The 24599-nt window shown below is 56.6% G+C and overlaps 1 protein-coding gene across 1 annotated transcript; it reads left to right on the plus strand.

Moving 5' to 3' along the window:
* The first annotated feature begins 10363 nt into the window (after nt 1-10363).
* LOC125368452 (alanyl aminopeptidase, membrane) lies at nt 10364-22724 on the plus strand. The gene is made up of 20 exons (XM_048369415.1): nt 10364-11183; nt 11528-11670; nt 11769-11908; nt 12191-12317; nt 12428-12582; nt 12686-12799; nt 12898-13041; nt 13146-13211; nt 13306-13371; nt 14865-15040; nt 15253-15329; nt 15851-15984; nt 16070-16125; nt 16572-16719; nt 18858-18949; nt 19613-19723; nt 19843-20010; nt 20381-20521; nt 20777-20858; nt 22150-22724. Exons 1-20 carry the CDS (start codon nt 10582-10584, stop codon nt 22300-22302), a joined length of 2895 nt encoding a protein of 964 aa, XP_048225372.1. The 5' UTR covers nt 10364-10581; the 3' UTR covers nt 22303-22724.
* Nucleotides 22725-24599: the final 1875 nt, after the last annotated feature.

Here is a 24599-nt window from a genome sequence, read left to right on the forward strand (position 1 = left end):
GTATTAGAACTAAGGGAATGAAAGGGAATATCAAAATCGATAGATAAAGGATACAAAGACAAACGACTCCAAAAGCAATACTTGCAAAACCATTTGGTGTAAACCAACTGAAGGGAGGGAAAGGGGGAGGGGGGGAATGAGGGAGGAGGTAACAAACAGTACAAGAAATGTATCCAAAGCCTAACGTATGAAACTGTAACCTCTCTGTACATCACTTTGACAATAAATAAGAAAAAAAAAAAAAGTATACTGACCGGCCAGGGTCGCAGCTGGGAGCTGGGACCTTGCGCCCCGGCCACGCTCAGGGTGGAGTTATAAAGGCGAATATCACATGGTCAAGCTTGCCACACGCAGGTGGCCAATGAGGTTACAACACTTACAGAGCATGCCTGGTCACACACAGTTGGCCAATGGAGTTACAGTCTGCCTCATAGTAACTGTTTGAACCAACCTATCATTCTAGTTAGAACTGGTGCACGGATTTGGTGGGGCTCCCATGATGCAGGCGGATTAGCCTACTCATGGGAGGGCACAGGTTTAACCTTGAATGTTCCACTACTCTGGTAGTCAAGCAGTTTACACAATCTTATCACAGTGAAGGGGAACTGCCTTATCCAGGAACTTCCCTGGATAGGGCGGGGGAGATCTTAGTGAAGATGAGTCAGCTTCTGCTCTGTTTAACTAATCTGAGATGGAGTCAGTCTGACACTCCTCAACAGTCAGTGATGGCGCTGGTCAGATCTCCATATTATACCGCAAGCTGCACCAAAGCCAGCCTGCTTTATTGAGGGGGCTGTGGTCTGCCGTAGGCTGAGAGCTGTGCCCCTCCACTGCGCCCGTGGCTGGTAGACTGCCCGCTCAGGGTTCAGCCTCACCCTCTCCAGAGCCCTGGAGAACTGTACAGCTGCCCACAGAGATGGTGAGGAACCCACCCTGCAAATGACTAGTCTCTTCCTGTTTCCCTTTTTCATCTCAAAAAGGAAACATTCTGTTAGTTCTAACTGTAAGAAAACTAAAGACCTCAACTAAAAGCTGTGGCCTGTCCCCTGCCCCCCTGTTGCATTCCATGTCTGGCGGTGGCAGCCACAGATTCCAAGTCAAAGGATAAAGAAGCAAGTTCCTGAGTCTATTACCAAAACAGGGCTCGGCCCTGTCCCCTCAGCTCCCGCGGCCTGCCCAGCGGGTCCTGTCCCCTCTGCTGGTTATTTAGTACATGGAGTGTTGAGGACTTTCTTTCCCTGACTGGCTTCAGATAGTGACTGAATCTCAGCATCCAGAGTAGCTGCAATGACAGGTATGGGCCAGGCAGATAATCTTTACTGGCAACTGGATTGGACTGAGAAGCCTAGGCATGGCGTGATTCCCACCTCTAGGTGTGCCGATGATGTAGGGGTTGGAGGTGGGGATGTGTGCCCCTCCCTGCATATGGGGGAGGGGAGGACACCATCCCATGGAAATAAAATGGGAGAGCTGAAAGAGGAAGAAAGCTGCTGCTCAGGCACAGGTGAGGCCGGGCTCTGCTCCCCAGCTCAGCAGCTCTGCTGTGAACTGAAACCCCCGGAAAGCCTAAGCCAACATCAACACTTCCTCCCCAGGGTCATTTTGCTCTGGTGCCACACGACCTGAAAGTGACAAGTGACCTGAAAGTGACAAGGGCAGGCCTCTCAGGTGGTTTCAGGAAAGATGGGGTGCCTAGGTTCTGAGAGGAGCCAGGTGTGGACCCCTGGAGTGGGATGTCTGAAAGGTCACCAAGATCAACCCAGCCCTTCCACGAGAACATGGGCACTTAGTGTCCTGGGTGGGGTGTGTCTCAGCCATCTTAGTGTCCCCAGAGGCCTGGGTGGCTTGAGAGCCATTTTCTTACCTGAGAAGCAGGAGGACCGTGGAACCCCAATCTAACTCCTTTACCTTAGAGCTATGAAGTCTCTGCCCCAACAGCCTCCTGACTCCCCCAGCCTTCCCCAGTGACCCCTGGAGCCAGCCAGCCTGGCATGCCTTTCTTGTGAGGGATGCGCTCTTTTCTGCTCTTTAACACCCTGGGCAAACAAGCCTGGATCTCTGGACCAGCAGGAACTTACAGGACAATTTCACAGTACAGAATGAAAACCGGAGGCTCTGGGTTCAAAGATGACACGCTACTTCCAAGTTGGCAACCACACAGGGAAAGTGGGTGACGTAGTGGGTCAGGGCTGGAGTCCCTCTACTGTCCTCGTCATCGTCGTCATTGTCCCCTCCCTCCCCAGTGCAGCCTGGAGGGGCTGAGATCATCCCAGCGATCTCAGCAGATCAGGCCTGCGGCCTTGGAAGACCTAGGTGTGGTGCTGTGGTCGGGAGTGCCATGCCCTGGGACTTCAATGGTCAGGGTCACCTGACATCTGCTGTGCTTTGCGGATCCCTGCAGCCCCTGGGGATCTTGTGGCAGCACAAACTCTTCCCCACAGTTGCCACTCCCTATCCATCTGGGAGTCCTTTTCAAACCGTGATCCTCCAGGGACCCCACGGACCTGCCCAGCATCCTCCCACAAGGGGATGGACACCTTAGGCCTGAGCCACACCTGGCCTATAGAGACTGAAATGTGGAAACATGGGCTGGGAATATGGCCTAGTGGTAGAGTGCTTGCCTCATATACATGAAGCCCTGGGTTCAATTCCTCAGTACCACATATATAGAAAAAGCCAGAAGTGGTGCTGTGGCTCAAGTGGTAGAGTGCTAGCCTTGAGAAAAAAAAAAAAAAAAAAAAGCCAGGGACAGCGCTCAGGCCTTGAGTTCCAGCCCCAGGACTGGCAAAAAAAAAAAAAAAAAAGTGGAAACGCTATTTTCTGTGGGCTCTGTGGCTGAGCACTGTGTCAGTTTCCTCACTGAACTCTCAAAACAGCTCCGGGGGCTCGGTCCGTGTCACCAGGGCCAGGCCACTGTGTCAGACCTTGGAGGTGACCACAGCTGTGAGCCTTGGGGATGGGGTGCCCAGGGAACCTAGGGAGGGCTGGGTGGCCTGCCCCGGCTCTGCCCATCCCGCTGGCCTTGGGGTCTGGGCCTGCACTGTCTCTCACACAGTCCCGGACTGCATCAGGCCCTTTCCCACTTCCTGCCTCCAAGAAAGATTTCTGTAAAAGTTGCTCATTGTTGTGCTTCTCACCCCTCCTTTTTTCCCCTCCAAAAATGTGTTTTTAATCAATTTTATAATACAATCCAAACTGAATTCTTGAAAGCTATAGCAATGGGAAATTATTTTTGCAAAAAAAACCCAAAACACCCAAAACACAGAAAAACCACAGCTCCGAAGTGCTGACTCCACCCCACCCTTCCAGCTCCCCAGTGTCCCATGCCCCCTCTGTCCCCCTCCTAAGCCTCTTGAAACTGTCCACTAAGTACCCCAGACCTCCTACTGCCATTCTGTCACTGCCTGCCTGCTGAATGTGGAAACCAAGTGAAAGGTGTAAGGAACCCCCTATTTTGAGTCCCTAGAAAGCAGGCTTAGACAAGGTAGTGGGCTTAGGGGAGGGCAAACCTAAGCGGAATAACAGCCCCAAAGCGGCTTGACCTAGAACTGCTTGACCTTTGCAACAGGAATGGGAAAGACCAGTTTGCAAGTTTTAGTTTAGGGGAAGTTCCAGTAAGAGAAAGATCTAAGGTTAAGTTAAATAGGTAAACACAAGTCACACCCAGAACCAAGAATTGTATTGCTTTGATTGCTTTGTTTACTGGAGTTAACTGGAATTGTAATCACTAACAATTCTGCTTCTATTTGTCGGCTTGCTCACTTTGCCTATCTTGTCAGACTACCTGTGTGTGGTACATGTGATTTTTGCCTTTAGAAACCCAAACCCACAGTGGCCTGCCGCTGTTTGTCACCATCCCAGTGGTGGCTATGGGACTCTGTGCACAGTTAAAGACTCCTAGCCAATTGACTGAGTGCTGGTGACTATTGTCATTGGTTCAAGTCCCACCTGGGCATCCGGTGTATAACACAGAGGTCCTGCCCTGGCTGTCCCAAGCGCTCTTCTAGAAGCAAATCTGATCCATCAGAGTTCTCATCTCAAAATTCACAGGGGGGCTGGGAATATGGCCTAGTGGCAAGAGTGCTTGCCTCCTACACATGAAGCTCTCGGTTCGATTCCCCAGCACCACATATATGAAAACGGCCAGAAGGGACGCTGTGGCTCAGGTGGCAGAGTGCTAGCCTTGGGGGGGGGGGGGAAGCCAGGGACAGTGCTCAGGCCCTGAGTCCAAGGCCCAGGACTGGCAAAAAAAAAAAAAAAAAAAAAAATCACAGGGGCTCAGCACCCCTAGACACAGAGCCAAAATCTCCAATCCCAGCCTTCAAGGCACCAACATCCAGCTGGAGATGGCCACAGCCTCATCTCCCATTACTAATGGCCCCTGGGCCTTTGCTTGTGCTACTACTGCTGGTGTAGGACTACAGTTCTAGAAAAGGTGAGAACCAACCCCCAGAGTCAGAAGGTGCAGAATGGTGGAAGGAAGGCGCAGACAGACTTTGTGTTCATCATTGGCTGACACTAGTGTGTGTGTGGGAACACCACCACGGGTGTCCTTGGCCCGGCCCGGATTGGAATAACCTGCCTGCCAACAGGTATGTGATTAAGCTCGTTATCTTGCTTGATCTTGGGGAGTAAGGCAGGAATCAATCCTTCATTTCTGGGTTGAGCACTCAGAGCCCCATACTTACTAGGTGAGCCTTTTGGGTTTTTTTTTTGGCCAGTCCTGGGGCTTGAACTCTGCCTGGGCTCTGTTCCTGAGCTCCTTTGGCTCAAGGCTAGCATTCTACCACTTGAGCCACAATACCACTTTCAGCCTTTTCTGTGATTTAACTGAAAATAAGAGTCTCACAGACTTTGCTGTTCAGGCTGGGTTTGAACCACCATTCTCAGATTTCAGCCTTCTGAGTCGCTAGGATTATATGTGTGAGCCACCAGTGCGGGCCAGCCCTTTGAATTCTTTTTCCATTTGACTGAATCTTCACAGCGTTTGCTATTCTTCTCACCTTTGGGGTGTGTGTGTGTGTGTGTGTGTGTGTGTGTGTGTGTGTGTGTGTGTGTTTGCTGATACTAGGACTTGAACTCAGGGCCTCATGTTCTCTTTTTTTTTCCACCTCAAGGTTATCCCTTTACCACTTGAGCCACAGTTCCATTTCTGGCTTTTTGCTGGTTAAATGGCAATAAGAGTCTCACAGTCACCTCTAAAGATGGGCTAGTTGTCCAACGTTAGATTGGATGGGCATGGTGGGGCATGCCTGTGATCCCAGGACGGGTAAGCTCAGGCAGGAGTCCTTGAGTTCAAGGGACAACCTGGGTGAAGGTGGTAAAAACAAAAGCTTCAAGCGCGGTGGCAGCCCCAGCTCAGGGCCCGGCGCTGAGTTCAAACCTCAGTACGACCAAAATAACTAAGGGAGAAAAAAATCCCAACAAAGAAAAGCGAAACGAAGTTAGTTCCTGTCGAGGCCGAGCTGGTCCCCTGGTCTTGGGCTGGAGGACCTGGCGAGCCCCGCAGATGCCGCCCAGATGTGCGGGGCGGGGGAGGGGCGGGCAGGGGCGGGGCGGGGCCGGGATCCGGCTTCTCCCCGAAGGCGGCGGCGGGAGTGGCTGGCTGCCCGGGACCCGACTGGCGGACGGACAGACGGTGGCGGGGACGGCGGCGGGGGGGGACTGGCGAGGCGCGCGGCCACCCAGGCAAGTGCGGGCGGGTGGTCGAGGCCGGGGGCCGTTGGGGGGAGCGGGGAGCGGGGGTCCTAGCCCGCAGCGCGTGCGGAAGCCACCATCTGCTGCCGACGCCCCCTTCCCGCATGGGTAAACTGAGGCTGGGGACGGGCGCGGGGTCCTGGGGCCGGGCTCCTGGCTCAGCTGTTGTGGGGGGGGGGGGTCTCCGAGAGGTGGGGCGAGGCGGGGCCAGGAAGGAAAGGGGTGGGGTGGGCGGGGCGGGGAGGACCGGCCCTGGGCCCAACGGAGCCGGGGCCCCACAACCCGCCAGGGTCCCCCACAGCCCGGATCCCCACAGCCGGGGTCCCCCACAGCCCGGGTCCTCCATAGCCCGGGTCCTCCATAGCCCGGGTCCCCACAGCCTGGGATCTCGAGTCACCCACAGCCCGGGTCCCCCACAGCCCGGGTCCCCACAGTCAGGGGTCCCGGGTCCCCACAGCTTTGATCCCCCACAGCCCTGGTCCCCACAGCCCGGGTCCCCATAGTCGTGATCCCCCACAGGCCGGGATCCCGAGTTCCCCACAGCCCGGGGTCCCGGGTCCCCACAGTTCTGATCCCCCACAGGCCGGGGTCCTCACAGCCTAAGTCCCCCACAGCCCGGGTCCCCACAGCCCGGGTCCCTACAGCCCGGGTCCTCACAGCCCGGATCCCCACAGCCCGGGGTTCCCACAGCCCGAGTCCCCACAGCCCGGGGTTCCCACAGCCCGAGTCACCCACAGCCCGGATCCCCACAGCCTGTGTCCCCCACAGCCCGGATCCCCACAGCCAGGGGTCCCGGGTCCCCACAGCTTTGATCCCCCACAGCCCTGGTCCCCACAGCCCGGGTCCCCATAGTCCTGATCCCCCACAGGCCGGGATCCCGAGTTCCCCACAGCCTGGATCCCCCACAGCCCGGGGTCCCGGGTCCTCACAGTTCTGATCCCCCATAGTCCGGGGTCCCCACAGCCCGAGTCCCCCACATCCCGAGTCCCCACAGCCCGGGGTTCCCACAGCCCGGGTCCCCACAGCCGGGGTCCCCCACAGCCCGGGGTCCCCACAGCCTGGGTCCCCCACAGCCCGAGTCCCCACAGCCCGGGGTTCCCACAGCCCGGGTCCCCCACAGCCTGAGTCCCCCACAGTCCTGGGTCCCAGGTCCCCACAGTCCTGATCCCACACAGCCCGGGTTTCCACAGCACCCCACCTAAGGCCCCCTACTCTCGTTCCCCAGCTGTCCAGCCAGCAGGGAATGCCGGGTGGGCGTCATCCTGGGGTTGGTTTGGGGCCAGCGGCTGGGTGGTCCTGGTTGTCCTCTGTGGGTGACAGTCCAGCTGCTGTGCCCCTGGTTAGCTGATGTCGGGTGTTGGGCTAGGTGGGCGGGCCGGGTGTGCAGGGTATGGGAGACCTGGCTGTGGGTATCTGGGGGGCACAATGAGGGGTTCCTCTGCCACTGAGCGGCTCCCCTCACCCACCTCCCCGGGACCCTGACCACAGCAGGAGGGGCCTTGCCTGGAGCTGTCTGGGGGTGCAGGCTCCATCCTTGCAGGCTAGAAGCCAGGTCTCCCCATTTCTTCCCAACTGTTATTGCCAGGTGGGGTGGAGCTAATGGATCCCCCAGCAGGAGGGGCTCCTGTGCTGGGGGCCCCATGGTCATGGTGGGAAATCTCAGTCTCCCTTGTGATTGTGATTTGAGGGAGCTGGAGGGTGGCAGGGGCGCTGTGCGCCCCGCGGCACCTTCATCCACACAGAGCTGTCTGTCCCCAGAGGCCCCGGAGGCCCCAGAGGCTGTGGCAGTGCCTGGTGCCCCTTCCCTGTGCCACTTCCCCAAACAGCCCCAGCTCCTGGCCATGGTATGGCCAGAGAGTGGGATCCTCCCTCCCCCCTCCCTGCCCCCTGTCCCTATGGACGTGGCCAGGCCCCTGGGCGGCATCACAGAACTAGACCGACCCCTATGACCTCGGCTAGCCACTCAGCCTCTGTTCCAGGCCGGGGAGGCTGTTCCTGACGCAGAGGGGCTTTGGGAGCCAGGATTGTTTATAGTCCTTCCCCCGACCCCCAGGGGACCCAACGTCCCCCCTCCTAAGCCTCCTACATGGGGCTCCAAGGCCAGCTTCCCATGGGCCTGTGTGGCTCTCCCGGGACTCGCAGAGGAAGCGCCCTGGGGTCTGGGCTGGACCAGGCTGATGCAGCTGTGTCTGAGGACTCAGGACCCTCACTGACTGTGCCACGCTTGTCCCCTAGTGCCCGCCTGCCCACCACACTGCCCAGGGCCCTGGGCTGCCCAGCGCACGATGTGGAGGCCAGTCCTGCTCCTGTGGCCCCCCCTCTCAGCTTCTTTTTTTCTCCCTTTCGGTCGTGGGGCTTGAACTCAGGGCCTGGGCGCTGTCTCTGAGCTCTTCCAAGGCCATTGCTCTACCACTTTGAGCCATAGCCTCACTTCCAGTTTTTGAGTGGTTCATTGGAGATTAGAGTCTCATGGGGACTGTTCTGCCTGGGCTGGCTTTGAACCCTGGTTTTCAGATCTCAGCCTCCTGGGTAGCTAGGATGATGCAAAAGCCACTGGCACTTGACTCCTTACCAGCTTCTTGCTGCTGTTATTTTGTTTTGTTTTTTTTGCCAGTCCTGGTCCTTGGACTCAGGGCCTGAGCACTGTCCCTGGCTTCTTTTTGCTCAAGGCTAGCACTCTGCCACTTGAGCCACAGCGCCACTTCTGGCCATTTTCTGTATATGTGGTGCTGGGGAATCGAACCCAGGGCTTCAAGTATACGAGGCAAGCGCTCTTGCCACTAGGCCATATCCCCAACCCAGCTGCTGTTGTTTTGTATTTCTCAGTTTAGATTAACTTGTTTTCTGAACGGGAACACTGACACCTTAAGCTGAGGTGCATGGGGTGGGGGGGCAGTCTCCACTCCTACCCCAGGAAGCAGAGGGGAGAGCCAGCAGCGGGCTCCCCTGCCCCAGGCTGTGTGGGTTGGATTCTGGGCTCCCAGGTGAACCTCTGCCCCTGCTGTTGTTCCATGAATATAGGTTGCCACTGCTGTGTGCTAGGTGTTAGGTGCTTGTTCTGGGGTACTGTGTGTTAGGTACTTATCCTAGGAACTCTGTGATAGGTGCTAGATGGTAGGCGCCATGTGCTAGGTACTGATCTGGTATCAAGTGAGGTCAACACAAACATGGCCTTTGAGGAAAGGCTGTGTGTGATAAAGCTGTGAACTGGAGATCTGAGACGCAGAGCGGAGAGAGGCTGCCATGTACAAGGCAACGACATGTGGGCTGGGTTTTGAAGCATGAGTAGGAGTTTGGAAGGAGGGGAAGGAAAGGCATTCCAGACAAAGGAAACAGGAGGATTTGGGGAAATGCTGGCAGCTAGAACCACAGCAGAATGTGGGAAGAGGAAAGGCCAAAGGGTCAAGTTCACAGATGGCCTTGAGGCTCCAGCCAGAGTTGAGATGTATTCTGGAGCAATGGGGGTTCTGGGACCTGGTTTTTTTTTTGGGGAGCGGGGGGCAGTCTCATCCCCTCCCTGGCAGATGAGGCAGCCAGCACCTGATGGGGGTGAAGACCAAAGCAGTCCTGCTTTGTGTCCCCAGAGGTAGCGCGGGGCCCCCGTGAAGCCCAGCGCCCTTCCCAGAGTCCAGCCGGCTGGGCCGTGGTCCGCGTCCAAAGCAAACAGGAAGACACCACAGCGAGCCGGGCAGGGCCTCACTCTTTGTTTGGAGACAGTTTAGGCCACACAGACTTGTGGGTCCTTGTGCTGCAGGGATGAGAAGGGGCCAGGGTCCCGGGCAGGGCCGCAGGGACACGAGAGGCAGGGGCTGTGGGGTCTTCTGTCTCAGCCCGCAGGCCACTGCCCTGATGGCCCCTTGGCAAACTGTAGAGGAGACTGGAGCTTGGGCTCCTGGCCCCGAGGGCCGCTATTCCTCTGTCTTTGTTGCTGTGCAGACCAGGGCTCTGGATCCCTGGCTTTCCCTGGCTTTGGCCAGTGGGAGCCACCAGGGGCAGGGTTGGGCCAGGGGCTCAGCTCACTTCTCGAAGGGGGGCACTCAGGGCTCCCCAATAGGCCTGTGCTCAGCCCCCATAGGCATGCTCTGTCCTCTTCCCCCAATCCTGTCATATGGGCAATGGTTTTAGCAAAACAAAACTCTAATTAAAGCAAGAAGAGTGGGGCCTGGGGCTTGGCTCAAATGGTATAGCGTGCAAGGCCCCCAGTTCAAACTCTGGTGACTCAAGTTGCCAGCTGAGGGAGGGCACAGCATTTGGCCAGAGGGGAATGGAGGAACGGTCTCTCCAGAAGACTGTGAAGGAGCCAGGGGGCCTTGTTCCTGAGGAGCCCTTGGTCCCCTTCCAGGAGTCCCATGAGAACAAGCAATTGAGCACAGTCCTGACCCCGTGCTGGACCTGGCCTTCACACTGCTCTGTACGTGTTCCACCTTTCACTCCTGGGAAGTCCTTCCCCCGAGTCTAACCTCAATTCTGCTGCTCCTGCTGGCACCATCTCCATTCACAGGTAGATGGATCCATGCTGGCTGGCTGCTCCCTCTGTCCTCTGAGCCTCCAGCCTATAGCTTTCCCCTCCTCCCCATTCCTTCTTGGGGTCTGGCCCCCAGGCATCCTACAGCCTGTAACGAGATGCTATTTGCTCCCACCAGGCACCCCTGAGCCAGCTTCGCTTACTACTCCATTCCTCATCTCCTCTCTGGAGCCAGAGTCCGGCAGCGTGCTCCCCTGCCTGGGGCCCGTGACCTGCGACCTTCGCCTGTGCCAATCCTGGTTAATTTTTGCCCAGTGTAATGGTGGTGGCGCCCCTCCTCCTGCAGCATATAAGCCAGGTCTGAGGCTGCCTGGTTCTCCACACAGCCCGAGCCGCTGAGCTCCCAGCCCAGCCCCACCATGGCCAAGGGCTTCTACATTTCCAAGTCCCTGGGCATCCTGGGCCTGCTGCTGGGCGTGGCCGCCCTGGGCACTATCGTGGCGCTGTCCGTGGTATATGCGCAGGAGAAGAACAAGAACGCAGAGAGCGCCACAGTGGCCCCTGTGCCTCCGGCCAGCACCGAGGCCGAGGCCACCACCCCTGACCAAAGCAAACCCTGGAACCGGTACCGCCTGCCCAAGGACCTGAGACCTGACTCCTATGAGGTGACTCTGAGGCCCTACCTCACCCCCAACAGCCAGGGCCTGTATGTCTTCGTCGGCTCAAGCACTGTTCGCTTCACCTGTGTGCAAGCCACCAACCTCATCCTGATCCACAGCAAGAAGCTCAACTACACCATGCAGCAGGGCCACAGGGTGCTTCTGCGGACTGTGGATGGCTCCCAGAGCCCCGCCATCGACCGCACCGAGCTGGTGGAGCACACGGAATACCTGGTTGTGCACCTGAAGGACAAGCTGCAGGCAGGCAGGCAGTACGAGATGGACAGCATGTTCCACGGGGAGCTGGCAGATGACCTGGCAGGCTTCTACCGCAGCGAGTACATGGAAGGGAACGTCAAGAAGTGAGTGGATGGGGGATGGGTGGGGGTGCTTGGGGAGTGAAGGCTGAGCTGCAGCCTGGGGAGAGGGGCTTTGAACCCTCTGAAGCCATTGCCTGGTACCTCCTTCCTCTGCACCTGCTGTGACCAGCCCTCAGTATGAGAGGCTGGGAGGCTTGGCTGGTGGGTAGGGAAGAAGGGCAGAGGGGTTCTAGAAAGACAGGGGAGGCTCAGAGGGGAGTTGGGCCCAAGTCTCAGCCTGCACAGGGGTGGGGAGGCCACAGGCAGGGGCCAGAGTATGTATCTGAGGGTCAGCTCTCCATGGGGGCTGCCTCCCAGCACATCCTCTAACATTCTGGTCCCTGCAGAGTGGTGGCCACAACACAGATGCAGGCTGCAGATGCCCGGAAGTCCTTCCCCTGCTTCGACGAGCCGGCCATGAAGGCCACGTTCAACATCACCCTCATCCACCCCAAGGACTACGTGGCACTGTCTAACATGCTCCCCAGAGGTGAGTGGCTCTGCCCAGGGGCCACGCTGCCCGGAGGTGGGAGTTGCTTGGGGGCTGGAGAACCCGGAAGTTCACTCACTTGTCTGTCACATGTCCAGTGCCCAGCTACTCATTCAAGGAAGACCCTGACTGGAACGTCACTGAGTTCAACACCACCCCGAGGATGTCCACATACCTGCTGGCCTACATCGTCAGCGAGTTCCAGAGCATTCAGGAGATCTCCCCCAATAATGTCCTGGTAGGATGCTGGGCCCCCTGGGTCCCTTCCCAGTACCAGCTTCCAAACCACTAGGGAGGTGTGTGGCTTCCTGCTCTGTGGCCCCAGCAAGTGGCTTGAATAAGTTCCCCAGAGCTCTGCCTTTACCTTTGAGAACCGATGTCACGAAGATGGCAGCCAGGCCTGGCCTTGAGGACCTCTGTCAGGGCCCTGGGCCTTTGGCCTACCTAAGGGCTCCCAGAGGGCCTCTGGCCTTCAGGTCTGGGTCCTCCTCCTCCCTGACTGCCTCCACCCACCCTGTAGATCCGGATCTGGGCTCGGCCCAGTGCCATTGCCCAGGGCCACGGTGATTACGCTCTACAAGTGACAGGCCCCATCCTAAACTTCTTTGCCAACCACTACGACACGCCCTACCCCCTGGAAAAGTCCGGTGAGTCAAAGGCCAGAGGCTGGGGGTGGGGTGGGGGTGGAGGCTCTGCCGGGGTGGCCTCCTCATTGGGGAGCTGAGCCGGCTCCCACCAATGCCCGGACACCCTGCAGACCAGATCGGCTTGCCTGACTTCAACGCGGGCGCCATGGAGAACTGGGGGCTGGTGACGTACCGCGAGAGCTCGCTGCTCTTTGACCCGCAGTCCTCATCCATTGGCAACAAGGAGCGTGTGGTCACAGTCATCGCCCATGAGCTGGCCCACCAGGTGGGTCCCCCCACATCCTGGGGAGCATGAGGGGGGTGTTCAGAGGTGGGTAGGTGGGGCAGCAGGTGTGGCAAGGCTCTCTCCTGTCTGTGCCCCCCTGCAGTGGTTCGGCAACCTGGTCACGGTGGGGTGGTGGAACGACCTGTGGCTCAATGAGGGCTTCGCCTCTTATGTGGAGTACCTGGGTGCCGACTACGCGGAGCCCAGCTGGAACCTGGTGAGACGTGGCCCCGGGGGGTGCAGCGGAGGTGGGGGAACTCGGGTCAGCCACCCCCATGCCCGGGCCAGTGCTGTGATGGCAGTGGGCATCCACAGAAAGACCTCATCGTGCTGAACGATGTGTACCGCGTGATGGCTGTGGACGCGCTGGCCTCCTCTCACCCGCTGTCCACCCCCGATGACGAGATCAACACGCCATCCCAGATCAGCGAGCTGTTCGACTCCATCACCTACAGCAAGGTGCTGCCTCCCTCCCCCCAAAGAGGAAGGAGATGGGGGCCTTGGGGACCTGGGGTCCCCTCTTGCCAATTCAGCCTTCTGAGCCCTCTCACCCCTGTCCACAGGGCGCCTCGGTCCTCAGGATGCTGTCCAGCTTCCTCACTGAAAACCTCTTCAAAAAGGGCCTGGCGGTGAGTACTGCACCCTCCCCTAGCTGGCCCTGCCCAGCCCTGGAGCCTGGGGGGGACCCCGGCTGGGCCCTCACTCCCCACCCTCTCTCCACAGTCCTACCTCCAAACCTTTAAGTACAACAACACTGGCTACGGTGACCTGTGGGAGCACCTGCAGCAGGTGAGTGAGGCCAGCCGTGACCCCAGGTCTCTGGGGACCGTGCACGAGGGACAGGATGTACCCAGATTCGCTGCTAACTCACCCAGGGCCATCTGTAAAATGAGTACATTGATTTCTCCGTGTGTGTGTGTGTGTGTGTGTGTGTGTGTGTGACTTGACCTCAGGGTCTTGCGCCCTCCGTCAGCCTTTTTGCTCAAGGCTAGTGCTCTACAACCTGAGCCACAGCTCCCCTTGTGGCTTTTTTGCTGGGTCCTTGGAGATAGAAGAGGCTGGGATTTGTCTGCTGGCGCTGGCTTTTGACCCTCAGCCTCCTGGGTAGCTAGGATTATGGATATGACCACTGATGCCTATTTGAGACAGGATCCCTCCCCTACAGTCCACCCTGGGTCCTGTGCCCGTCCCTCACCCCAGTGGGCAGACAGGGCCGACCCCTCCCCTGCACAGAACTTGGGGGCCAGTTATTGGGCTATGTCAGCACTTAGGGCGCCCTGTGCCCCACAGCCCCTCCCGGAGCATCTTGGAACACAGCAGTACCCTGAACACAAACTCTGACCCTCCATCCTGCCCCACCCTACATTCCTGTGCACTGTCCGATGCCACCTTGCTCCTCCTGGGGCTGGAGTCCATGCCCCCACCGCAGGGTTTCCTCTTTCAGCCTTCGCTCATCACCAGCCTCCTCCACCCAGGGCAAAGTCCCCACCTGCCCCGGCATCCCATGCAGAGCCCACCTCCCTGACTGCCCATGCAGCTCCTCCCCGACCCCCCCCCCCCCCCGCCAGGGGCACATTCCTCTCCCCCGCCCCTCCCACCTGCCTTCCTGGTACCCCATTAGTATCCGGAGCCCCTGCTCCTCCCCCCAACCATGGGCTCTCACACCCCATTCTCTTGTGCTTTGTGTTGCTGGCTTTTGTATTATTTTATTTTATTACATTTTGTCAGCCCTGGGGCTTGAACTCATAGCCTGGGCTCTGTCCCTGAGCCTCTCTGTGCTCATGGCTAGCACTCTACAACTTGAGCCATAGCACCACTTCTAGCTTTTTCTATTTATGTGGTACTGAAGAATCGAACCCAGGGCTTCATGCATGCTAGGCAAGCACTCTACCGTTAAGCCACATTCCCAGCCCTGGCTTCTTCATTTTTAAGTTTGAGTTCGTGGCAGGCCTCTCATGATCCTCCCGCCTCAGCCTCCCAAGTGCTGAGTCTACGGGTGTGCACTTTAGATTCTTAGCTTTTTGTTGTGATTGCAAACACAATGCCTGTGCATTTGAAAAAGATGAGGGGAAAAGACGTGCCCCTAAGACAGTAACAAGGTCTGCAACACCCCTTCCTTGTCTGTCTAGGTACCTTTCCCTCACTTGCCCTCACAGCTGAGTCCTCCCTCCATTCCTGACCCCAGCCTGTGGCATGGTGGGACCACAGATAGGGGCTGCCTGAGAGGTGGGATGGAAGGATGGCTGTCCACCAGTACCCATTCTTCCTTGTTCTACCCACAGGCCGTGAACAACCAGCAGGAAATCCATCTCCCGGACAGCGTGGGAAACATCATGGATCGCTGGATCCTGCAAATGGGCTTTCCGATGATCACTGTGAACACGAAGACGGGGGACATCTCCCAGCAGCACTTCCTCCTTGATCCAGAGTCCAATGTCACCAGGCCCTCTGATTTCAAGTGAGCAGATGGGGGTCCCTGCGGCCTGTGTCCCAGGGCGGCGGGGGTGGGGTAGAGTGGGATGGGGGGAGTGTTGATGTGGCGCTCCTGGTCCCCTGCGGTTGGCGAGGACCAGTCACTTCCTCTGGGGCCAGGAGCCAGTGGGGAACCCAGGCCAGGCGCGGCTAGCAGCTGCCACCTTTCACGCCGGTCTCTGACGCTTGTCATGGCAGCTACCTGTGGATTGTACCCATCACATCTCTCAGAAATGGCGTAGAGCAGAAGAGTTACTGGCTGCAGGATGAAAAAGGTAATGGAGGCCTGCCTCAATGGTCAAGGTGCTCAGCCATCCTCCTCCATCCCTGTTCCAGAGGCCTTGGTAGGGCGTAGCAAGGGTTCCATTGCACAAATGTCCGCTTTGCCAGCATTGGTCACGTTCCCATCGCACTCTGGTCTCCCATTTCCTCGTCTGTAAGGTAGAGCTAAGGGCCATATCTACTCCGATGGGTTGTGTGAGGACTGAGGAGAGAACTGGCATAATAACCTTGAAGCTGTGTCCGACAGCTCATAGGCACGGCCCTGTTCAGCCAGCTGCTGAGCACTCAAGGCCAAATTCAGGGAAGGTAGACAGGAGTGGAACTTCCCACCCTCTCGTGCCTGGGAGGGCCAGGCCAGCAGGGCAGGTTTCTGGGGAGAAGGGAGATTCCATCTGTGAGCAGAGCCTCCTGGAGGAGGCAAGCTGACTGGCAGAGGAAGAAGAGGGCTGGAGCAGGGCTCTGTCTGCAGGGGCTCTCTGAGTAGACCCCCACCAGCTCCCGTCTCTCCCTACAGCCCAGGACCCGCAGTTCAAAACTGCTACAGATGAGTGGGTCCTGCTGAACTTGAACGTGACCGGCTACTACCAAGTCAACTACGACCTGGACAACTGGAAGAAGATTCAGAATCAGCTGCAGACTGACCTGTCGGTGGGTGGGCCTGCCGTGGGTGGGCCTGCCATGGGTGGCCGCCACCCCCCCTTCCCCAAGGTCTCACATTCTCTGCTTCTTCTAGGCCATCCCTGTCATCAATCGGGCACAGATCATCAATGATGCCTTCAATCTGGCCAAGTGAGCCGCTTCCCTCACTGTGGCTGCGTGGGGGGGAGATGACCCTGACAGTGCTTGCTCAAGGTCATGTGGCTTCCCCCTGTCTAGCATCTCCCAAGGGCCTCCTGTGGACAGAAGGGATCCAGCACCTACTCTAGGGTGCTAAGTTGTTTGATGGGAGCCACATAACCCACAGACGTGGACATTCATGGCCCTGTGTGGCCCTCGAGCCCGATCGGGAGGGGGAGAGAAGGCCCAGAAGAGGCCAATGAGGAGCGAGGACTTGTCCTTTAGAACTGCGGCACTGTGTCCTGTGTCCTTTAGGCAGTCTGTGGTGCCCCTCTCTGAGTCTCAGCTAAGCAGCGGGCAAGGGGACCCAGGATGGGGGTGGTGGTGTGTGGCCTTGATGGCCTGCTGGGTTCCCAGACTGTATGGGTGCTTCCTTGAGCTCTTCCATGTGTCCCCAGTGCCCACAAGGTCCCTGTCACTCTGGCGCTGGACAACACCCTCTTCCTGTCCCAGGAGAAAGAGTACATGCCGTGGGAGGCCACCCTGAGCAGCCTCAACTACTTCAAGCTCATGTTTGACCGCTCCGAGGTCTACGGCCCCATGAAGGTAGGAGGCTGGGGCCCCAAGAATGGCTACGGGCCAGGCTGGAGAAAGGAGGTGGGGGCAGGTACCAAAGAAGGGGGAGCTCAAGTGAGGCCCAAAGGGGAAACTCGTAACCAAGTGCCAGTTGAGAGAGGGACGGCAGAAGGTGCATGATTTTTTTTATTTTTAGGACACAGCTCTGCCAATTTGTCAGCTGTGTGGCCCTTGGGGCTTCTGTGAGAGGTCAGGCCCCACCACCCAGATCCTGTTTTATTGTTTATCTTTGTGTGTGTTGTTGCTACTGGGGCTTGAACTCAGGGCCTGGGCACTGTCCCTGAGCTCCTTTGCTCAAAGCTAGCTCTTTACCACTTTGAGCCACACAGTGCCACTTCTCGTTTTCTAGGGGCTCATTGGAAATAAGAGTCTCATGGGTTTTCCTGCCCGGGTTGGCTTTGAACCACAATCCTCAGATCTCAGCCTCCTGAGTAGCTAGGATTATAGGCCTGAACCACCATGTCCAGCTTTCAAATTTTGAAGAAGGGTTTGTGAGAGTGGGTTTTCTTGTTAGAACATGTAAAATCTCTTACTCTGAGAGGTAAGCTGGATCTAGAAGTTTCTAGATTGGAAAATATTCCCTCAGAATTCCTCTACCCAGGAATGGGGATGTGGTTTAGTGATAGAGTGCTTATCTAGCATGTGTGAAGCCCTGGGTTCTATTCCTCAGTACCACATACACAGAAAAAGCCAGAAGTGGCACTGTGGCTCAAGTGGTAGAGTGCTAGCCTTGAGCAAAAGAAGCGCAGGGACAGAGCCCAGGCCCTGAGTTCAAGCCCCACGACTGGCAAAAAAAAAAAAAAAAAAAAAGAAAAGAAAGAAAGAAAAAGAAACTAAGAAGAAAAAAGAATTCCTCTCTGCCAACGTCAGGCCTCTTTATATTGTTGGAAAGCCTAGGCCCTTTCTCTTTTCTTGGAATATGACCAGTTTGCCCCCCCCCCCCTTTCTGGAAGCTTCTGGACTCTCCTGGAAATCTCAGTGGTCTTGGTCTGGGTCTTTTCTCCCCTTCTTTTTAAATCCAAACTCTTGTGCCTTTTATATACAGCTTCTCTAAACTCTCTTCCCTTTTGGTTTCCCAGTTGTCTCTTTCTAGAAAGGCTGGTAGCTGTCTCTGGCCTCGGTCCTGCCACTCGGTCTCCTCCAGTTCCCAGCTTGATGTCTTTATTCTGCCCCACCAGGCCGGTCTCCCAGGTTTTGCACACAGTTCTTGACTAGAGATGTTTTAATCTCTCCTATTTTTAAATTTCTGACTGCTCTTGCGCAATTTCTCCTCCTTGCTCTCCCAGGCCTTCTCAGGTTTGCTTTCTCTTCCTCCAAGTTTTCTGTTTGTCTTGGTCTTCCTTCAAGTCCAGGGTCATTGGGGTTTGAAAGTGAAAAAAACTCCTAGCTCTTCTAGAATATTCTAGAACCTAACAGTTCAAGTCAGGTTAGCCAAGCTGAACTTGAAGATGGCACACCAACATGTGGAGAGCTCTATTTTTTTTTTTTTTTTTTTTTGCCAGACCTGGGGCTTGGACTCAGGGCCTGAGCACTGTCCTTGGCTTCTTTTTGCTCACAGCTAGCACTCTGCCTCTTGAGCCATAGTGCCACTTCCAGCCTTTTCTGTTTATGTCGTGCTGAGGCATCCAACCCAGGGCTTCATGCATGCTAGGTGAGCACTCTACCGCTAAGCCACATTCCCAGCCCCAGAAGATTTCATATTTTAAAACCTAAACTATGAGGGAACAGGAGGTTGTCTCCTGCTGGGGTCATATTGTGGGGTGGACTGGTAGGCAAGAAACTCTTCGTTGGGGGATCCTTAAAAACGAAAGGGTCAGTGGTAGAGTGGGTGCTTAGCATGTGCAAAGACCCTGGGCTCCATCCTAGCCCCAAAGGGAAAAATGAATGATGGTGCATTTTCTCCAGAGAAGGCCTTAACCCCATGCAATGAGACCGGTGACGCCCGCTCCTGGGGGTCAGACTAGGAAAGGGAATTGGGGTACCACCAATTCCCTTGAACTTCAATCTCCCTGATCTCGACCTCCTAAGCAGTTGGGAATCACTGGCGTGAGCCACTGTGCCCAGCTTAGCACGAGTCTTTGAAGCAGTCCATGTGTTCTTTTCCCTAGAATTACCTGAGGAAGCAGGTCAGTCCGCTTTTCTACTACTTCAAGGAGCTCACCAGCAACTGGACCCATCGCCCGTCCACCCTCATGGAGCAGTGAGTTTGACTCTGGTGGGGGCAGGGAACCCCCCCCCCCCCGAAGTGTTCACTGTGGCTCAGAGCTAGGCCACGGGAGGCAGACACTGAAGGCTGCAGGGGGCCAGGGCCAGGCAGGGCCTGAGGGGCCATCCAGCCTGCACTGTTCCTTTTGTCTGTTTTTGTTTTTTCCTTTCTTTTCTTCATCTCCACTTCTCCTTCCTCCTTCCTTTTCTTCCTCCTCTTCCTTCCTCTTCTCCTTCTCCCCTCTCTCGTTTTCCTCTGTCACTATGTAGCCCTAGAGGTTCTTGAGCCTCCCAAGTGCTGGGATTACAGGCATGCATCCTCACGCTCGTCTTCTATCTGGCTTCTTTATACTACATGCGTTTACTAGCTGGAGGCCATACAGCTTCCAACTCCACCGAGGGCTGGAGCTTGGCTATCTATGCCCCTCTAAACTCCTGGACTATACCGAGAGAGAGAGAGAGAGAGAGAGAGAGAGAGAGAGAGAGAGAGAGAGAGAGAGAGGGGAAGGGAAGGAGGGAGACACCTAGAAGGTCACAGGCCACACACAGAGCCAGGGTCTGAAGCTGTGTGTCAAGAGTAAAATTTCGGCTGAGTCTGGGCTGGGCATGCCAACTGTGTGTGCCAACTGCTTGTCTGTTCGCCCCCGCCCCCCCGCAGGTACAACGAGGTTAACGCCATCAGCACAGCCTGCTCCAATGGGCTTTCTGAGTGCAAAGATCTGGTGTCCTCGCTTTTCAAGCAGTGGATGGACAACCCCAGCCATAACCCGTGAGTGTCTCCCCTGCTGGCCTCCAGTCCGCACTGCCCCGATCCTGTCCCCAGCCGCACGCCCCCCCCCCCCCCGCTTCCTGCTGCTGCTTCACACCTGACTCCTGGACCCACACCAGGATCCACCCCAACCTGCGGTCCACTGTGTACTGCAACGCCATCGCGCAGGGTGGCGAGGTGGAGTGGAACTTCGCCTGGGAGCAGTTCCGGAATGCCACCCTGGTGAACGAGGCGGACAAACTCCGAGCGGCCCTGGCCTGCAGCAACCAGGTGTGGATCCTGAACAGGTAAGGAGGTGTCCCCCCCCCCCCAACATAGCTCCTTTTCCTCTTTGCCTGGCTGGGCCTGGGTGCTTGGCAACCAGCTGGGCTCCCCTCAATGTCACAGCGCACAGGAGACAGCGCCCTCCTTGTGCCAGGACTTGGGCTCTACTCTAGTTCTCTCCCCTTCTCTTACCCATTGCCAGATCTTCCCATGTCAGGCATATGCTTGGTGTAGCCAGGACCTGATGACCCGCTTAGGTGTGCAGAGAGGATGGGGGGGGGCAGGGAGGCTGCAGCCCCAGGATCACAGGGGATGAGGAGATGCAGGTGGAGATGCAGGTATTCCCCCCCCCCACCCCGCCCTGAATGGTCACTGGGCCGGCCTCCCCCATAGGTACCTGAGCTACACCCTGAACCCCGACTACATCCGGAAGCAGGACGCCACCTCCACCATCAACAGCATTGCCAGCAATGTGGTTGGGCAGACTCTTGTCTGGGACTTTGTCCAGAGCAACTGGAAGAAGCTGTATGAAGAGTGAGTCTGGGGGAGGGGGGGGGAACAGTATGGGAGGGGGAACGGAGGGAGGGCAGGATGGAAGTGGGAGAGAGTGGGGAGCAAGGGAGGAAGGAGGGCAGGATGTGAGGAGGTGTGAGGGAGGGGGAGCCAGGGCAAGATGGAGGGAGCCCAAGGGCTGGGGTTGGTGCCTTGGTGCCCTGTGTGCCTGGGAGTATGCAGGGCCGAGTATGTCTCTTCGCTGGGGCCTCACCTGCCTCCCGTCCCGCTCTGCAGCTATGGTGGCGGCTCCTTCTCCTTCGCCAACCTCATTCAGGCAGTGACCAGACGCTTCTCCACCGAGTACGAACTTGAGCAGGTAAGGAGCTGGCTGGGCCGGCCTGTATCCCAGCCACGCAGCTGACCCAGGGTCGGGGAGCCCAGGTTGAGAGATGGGGCTTATCCATCGAGGCAGGGCCTGTCATCTAGGCTGGCCCCCCAAGTTCCTGGACTCACGTCATCTTCCTGCCTCAGTCTCCCAAGTAGCTGGATTATGTGTCCAGTTGCGTTATTTAAAAAAAATTGAGAGAATTCACGAAACTCATAATTGTAACAGCTTTGGTATATTTATCATCGTGTGTATATACCCACTGCCACTAAGTCCAGAATATTTTTATTGTAACAAACGGAATCCTCGGTCACTAGTGTGATGGATTTTCTGTATTCAAAACCATGCTGTTGGGCTGGGAATATGGCCTAGTGGCAAGAGTGCTTGCCTCACAAACATGAAGCCCTGGGTTCAATTCCCTAGCACCACATATATAGAAAAATGGCCAGAAGTGGTGCTGTGGCTCAAGAGGTAGAACGCTAGCCTTGAGCAAAAAAAAAAAAAAAGCCAGGGACAGTGCTCAGGCCCTGAGTTCAAGGCCCAGGACTGGCAAAAAACAAAACAAACAAACAAAGCCGATTATCCGTGGCAGCAGCTGGGTCACTGGGTGGTGGGCATTTCCATGCTGCAGTTAGCGGCTGCTTCCAGGAGCTTCCCTGTGGCCTCTGTCTAGGGTGTGCTCCTCCGTCTGTCTTGGTTGGATGGAGATTAGACTTCAACAAAACATGCAAAGTCAGCTTAATAATAAATTGCATAACGAAGGCCCAGGGTACCTTCTCCAGCCAAATTCTGCTTAGGGCTGTGGTTTTGCAATCTGGGGTATGTGAGGACTTTGTCTTCCTGTCCTCTCCGGGAGAGGTGTGACCCCATCCCTGGGGCCTGCAAGTGCCATTGGGATGTGGGAAACTCTCTCCCCTTCCCTCTCCCCCTTCCCCTTCCTCTCCTTCCTCTTTCCCTCCTTTTATTGTAACAAACGGAATCCTCGATCACTAGTGTGATGGACTTTCTGTATTCAAAACCATGCTGTCTGGGAATGGAGGGAGGTTGACTTCTTCCTTCTGGGGTGCCTTTTCTTCTACTTTCTGGCCCAATGTGCCCTGGCTAGAAGCTCCAGGCTTTCCATCTGGAGCGCCCCCTCCCTGGCCTCCCCTTTCTCCCTTTCCCTTGTCCGGTCGGTCTCCTTTCCCCTTCCTCTTCTCCCTCCCCCTCCCTCTTTCTCTCTCTTCCTTCCCTCCCTCCTCTTCCCCCTGCCCAGGGCTGAGCATCTTTATCTCCCTGACAGCTGGAGAAGTTCAAGATGAACAACATGGACACGGGCTTCGGCTCAGGCACCCGGGCTCTGGAGCAGGCCCTGGAGAAGACAAAAGCCAACATCAAGTGGGTGAAGGAGAACAAGGAACCCGTGCTCAAGTGGTTCACAGACAACAGCCCATAGTTTCCTGGCTGTCAAGTCATGGGCCAGCTGTGTGCTTGCCCACCTGTGACTGTGACCTGCCCTCCGCCCTCAGATCCTCCGATGCCATGGTCCTACTCTCAAGGGTAGCCCTCAAGTCTCCAACCCTTGAGGGCCTTGAGTTCCCCATGGACGGACAATCCCACCCCTCCCAGTCTCTGTTCCTTCATGCCCACCCTACCCCAGGCCCAGCTTGGTGCCCCACGCCTGGGGCTGGAGGCTGATCTCAGGGACCCCCAGCTCCAGGGCCAGGTGAACAGAAACTCTTGGTGGACAAGGGCGGCCTTGAGAGGGCTGCTCTGAACCCCTCATCTCTCCATGAAGACCCCAAACCCAAGGAATCCATAGGACACCAGATCTATATTTTTTTCTAAGTGAAATGTAAATAAAGAATTTCTAGATGAGCTTTGAGTCTCACTTCGGAGCTGGAGCCGGTAGGCAGCACAGCCGGGAGTGGGTTGGGGAAATGGACTCTGGGGTGTATGGATGCACTTGGGGGGGGGGCGTCTGGAACCTCAAAGAGAGGAGGGTGTGGTGCCAGCCTGCAGTCCCACCCCCATACCTCTACACCTGAGCTGAGCTGTCTGCCTGCAGAAATTCCAAATGGCTCCTCAACCCCCATCTTACATGAGAAAAACTGAGGATGAGAAGAATGTAGTAAAAGTGATCAGGAAGTGTGTGAGGGAAGAAATGTTAGAGCAAGACAGGCCGCAGGAAGACAGCACTTCAGATCATGGTACAGACACGAGCTTCAGGTTTAAGTCCATTTGTGGCAGGGTAGACAGGTGTGCATAGTTACAGGTGTGGCCAGGCTGGTCATCCTCTCACTTCCGGTTTGGGGGGGTGTTCCGGGGAAGAGAGTATGGCTGGTTTCACTTGAGGGGAGCCATCTGGCTCCCATGAAATGACTTCTCTTGTTCCAAGGCACTTAGAGGTGATTGTCCTCTTTTGGGGGTGCCCTGTCCTGCAAGGTTCTGCTGGGTCTTTAGGCCTTTGTCGTAAAGATGCCATGGGTCAGTCTTTCCTCAAAGACTGGGCTGATTGCAAAAGAAAGGAATGGCTTAGAACAAAGAACAAAGAAACACAAAACGGAGGCAGAGGGGCTGGGAATATGGCCTAGTGGTAAAGTGCTTGCCTGGTATACATGAAGCCCTGGGTTCAATTCCTCAGCACCACATATACAGACAAAGCCAGAAGGGGTGCTGTGGCTCAAGGGGTAGAGTGCTAGCCTTGAGCAAAAAGAAGCCAGGGACAGTGCTCAGGCCCTGAGTCCAAACCCTAGGACTGGCAAACAAAACAAAGCAAAACAAAATGGAGGCAAGAACAGAGTAAGTGCCTGCTACAATAGCGGGGCACAGGCACTGCCACTCAGGAGGCTGAGATCTGAGGATTCAGCTCAAAGCCAGCCTGGGCAGAAAAGTCCCTGTGAGACCCTAATCTCCAGGGAACCACCAGAAAACCAGAAGTGGCAGTGTGGCTCAAAGTGGTAGAGCTCTAGCCTTGAGCAAAAGTGGTTAGAGACAGCACCCAGGCCCCGAGTTCAAGCCCCACACCCCCCCCCCCCAACCTCCAAATAGTAGGAGCCCAACTTTAGCCTCTGGGGGCTGAGCGCTCATGGAGATGCCCTGTGGGAATTCATCTCCTGAGATCTAGTCCACAGAGTGGGGTCGCTGTGAGCCAGAAGTCCTAGTATGCTTAGAGACCCCCATTCCAGGTTCCCTCTGCATTTCCCCATCTCCTGTTTCCCACCAACACTTGAGACCCACTTCTGATGGTAGCTTGAGGGGGATGGGTACTGGGGGACCCTGGAAGTGTCATGGGGGGTGGGTAAGGGACAGCTAGGGGCACAGTGGCTCCCCTGGGTGTCGAGGGTACAGGTCACATTCTGTGGGGCGAGGGTGGGGTACTGGCTGTGTGCTCCTCCTGTCTGTAAGGGACGGGGGCGGGGGCAGCCCACCAAGCCTTAGTCCCACCCTTCTCCAAGCTGTGAAGACTGGGCTCCTGATTTGTGCTTTTCCCAGGGGATCATGAAGCGGGGATCTGGGCTGAGGTGAGGGGAGTTTGGCGAGGCTCAGAAAATGAGGGTGCACCCTGCATGTCACATGGGGTGGCTGGTGGTGAGTGCTGAGAAGTCTGCACTCCAGGGACACACTGCGACCCCCCCACCCCCCAACCCAGTATTTCTTCACACTCTGCAGAACCCCCGAGCTTGATGGGAGCAAACTGGAGGCAACTGACGGTAGCAGGGGGTCCGTGGGGCACCAGCAGTGGGAAACGGA

Source organism: Perognathus longimembris, chromosome 20 (genome assembly GCF_023159225.1).
Source record: "Perognathus longimembris pacificus isolate PPM17 chromosome 20, ASM2315922v1, whole genome shotgun sequence".
In the NCBI taxonomy this organism is placed as follows: domain Eukaryota; kingdom Metazoa; phylum Chordata; class Mammalia; order Rodentia; family Heteromyidae; genus Perognathus; species Perognathus longimembris.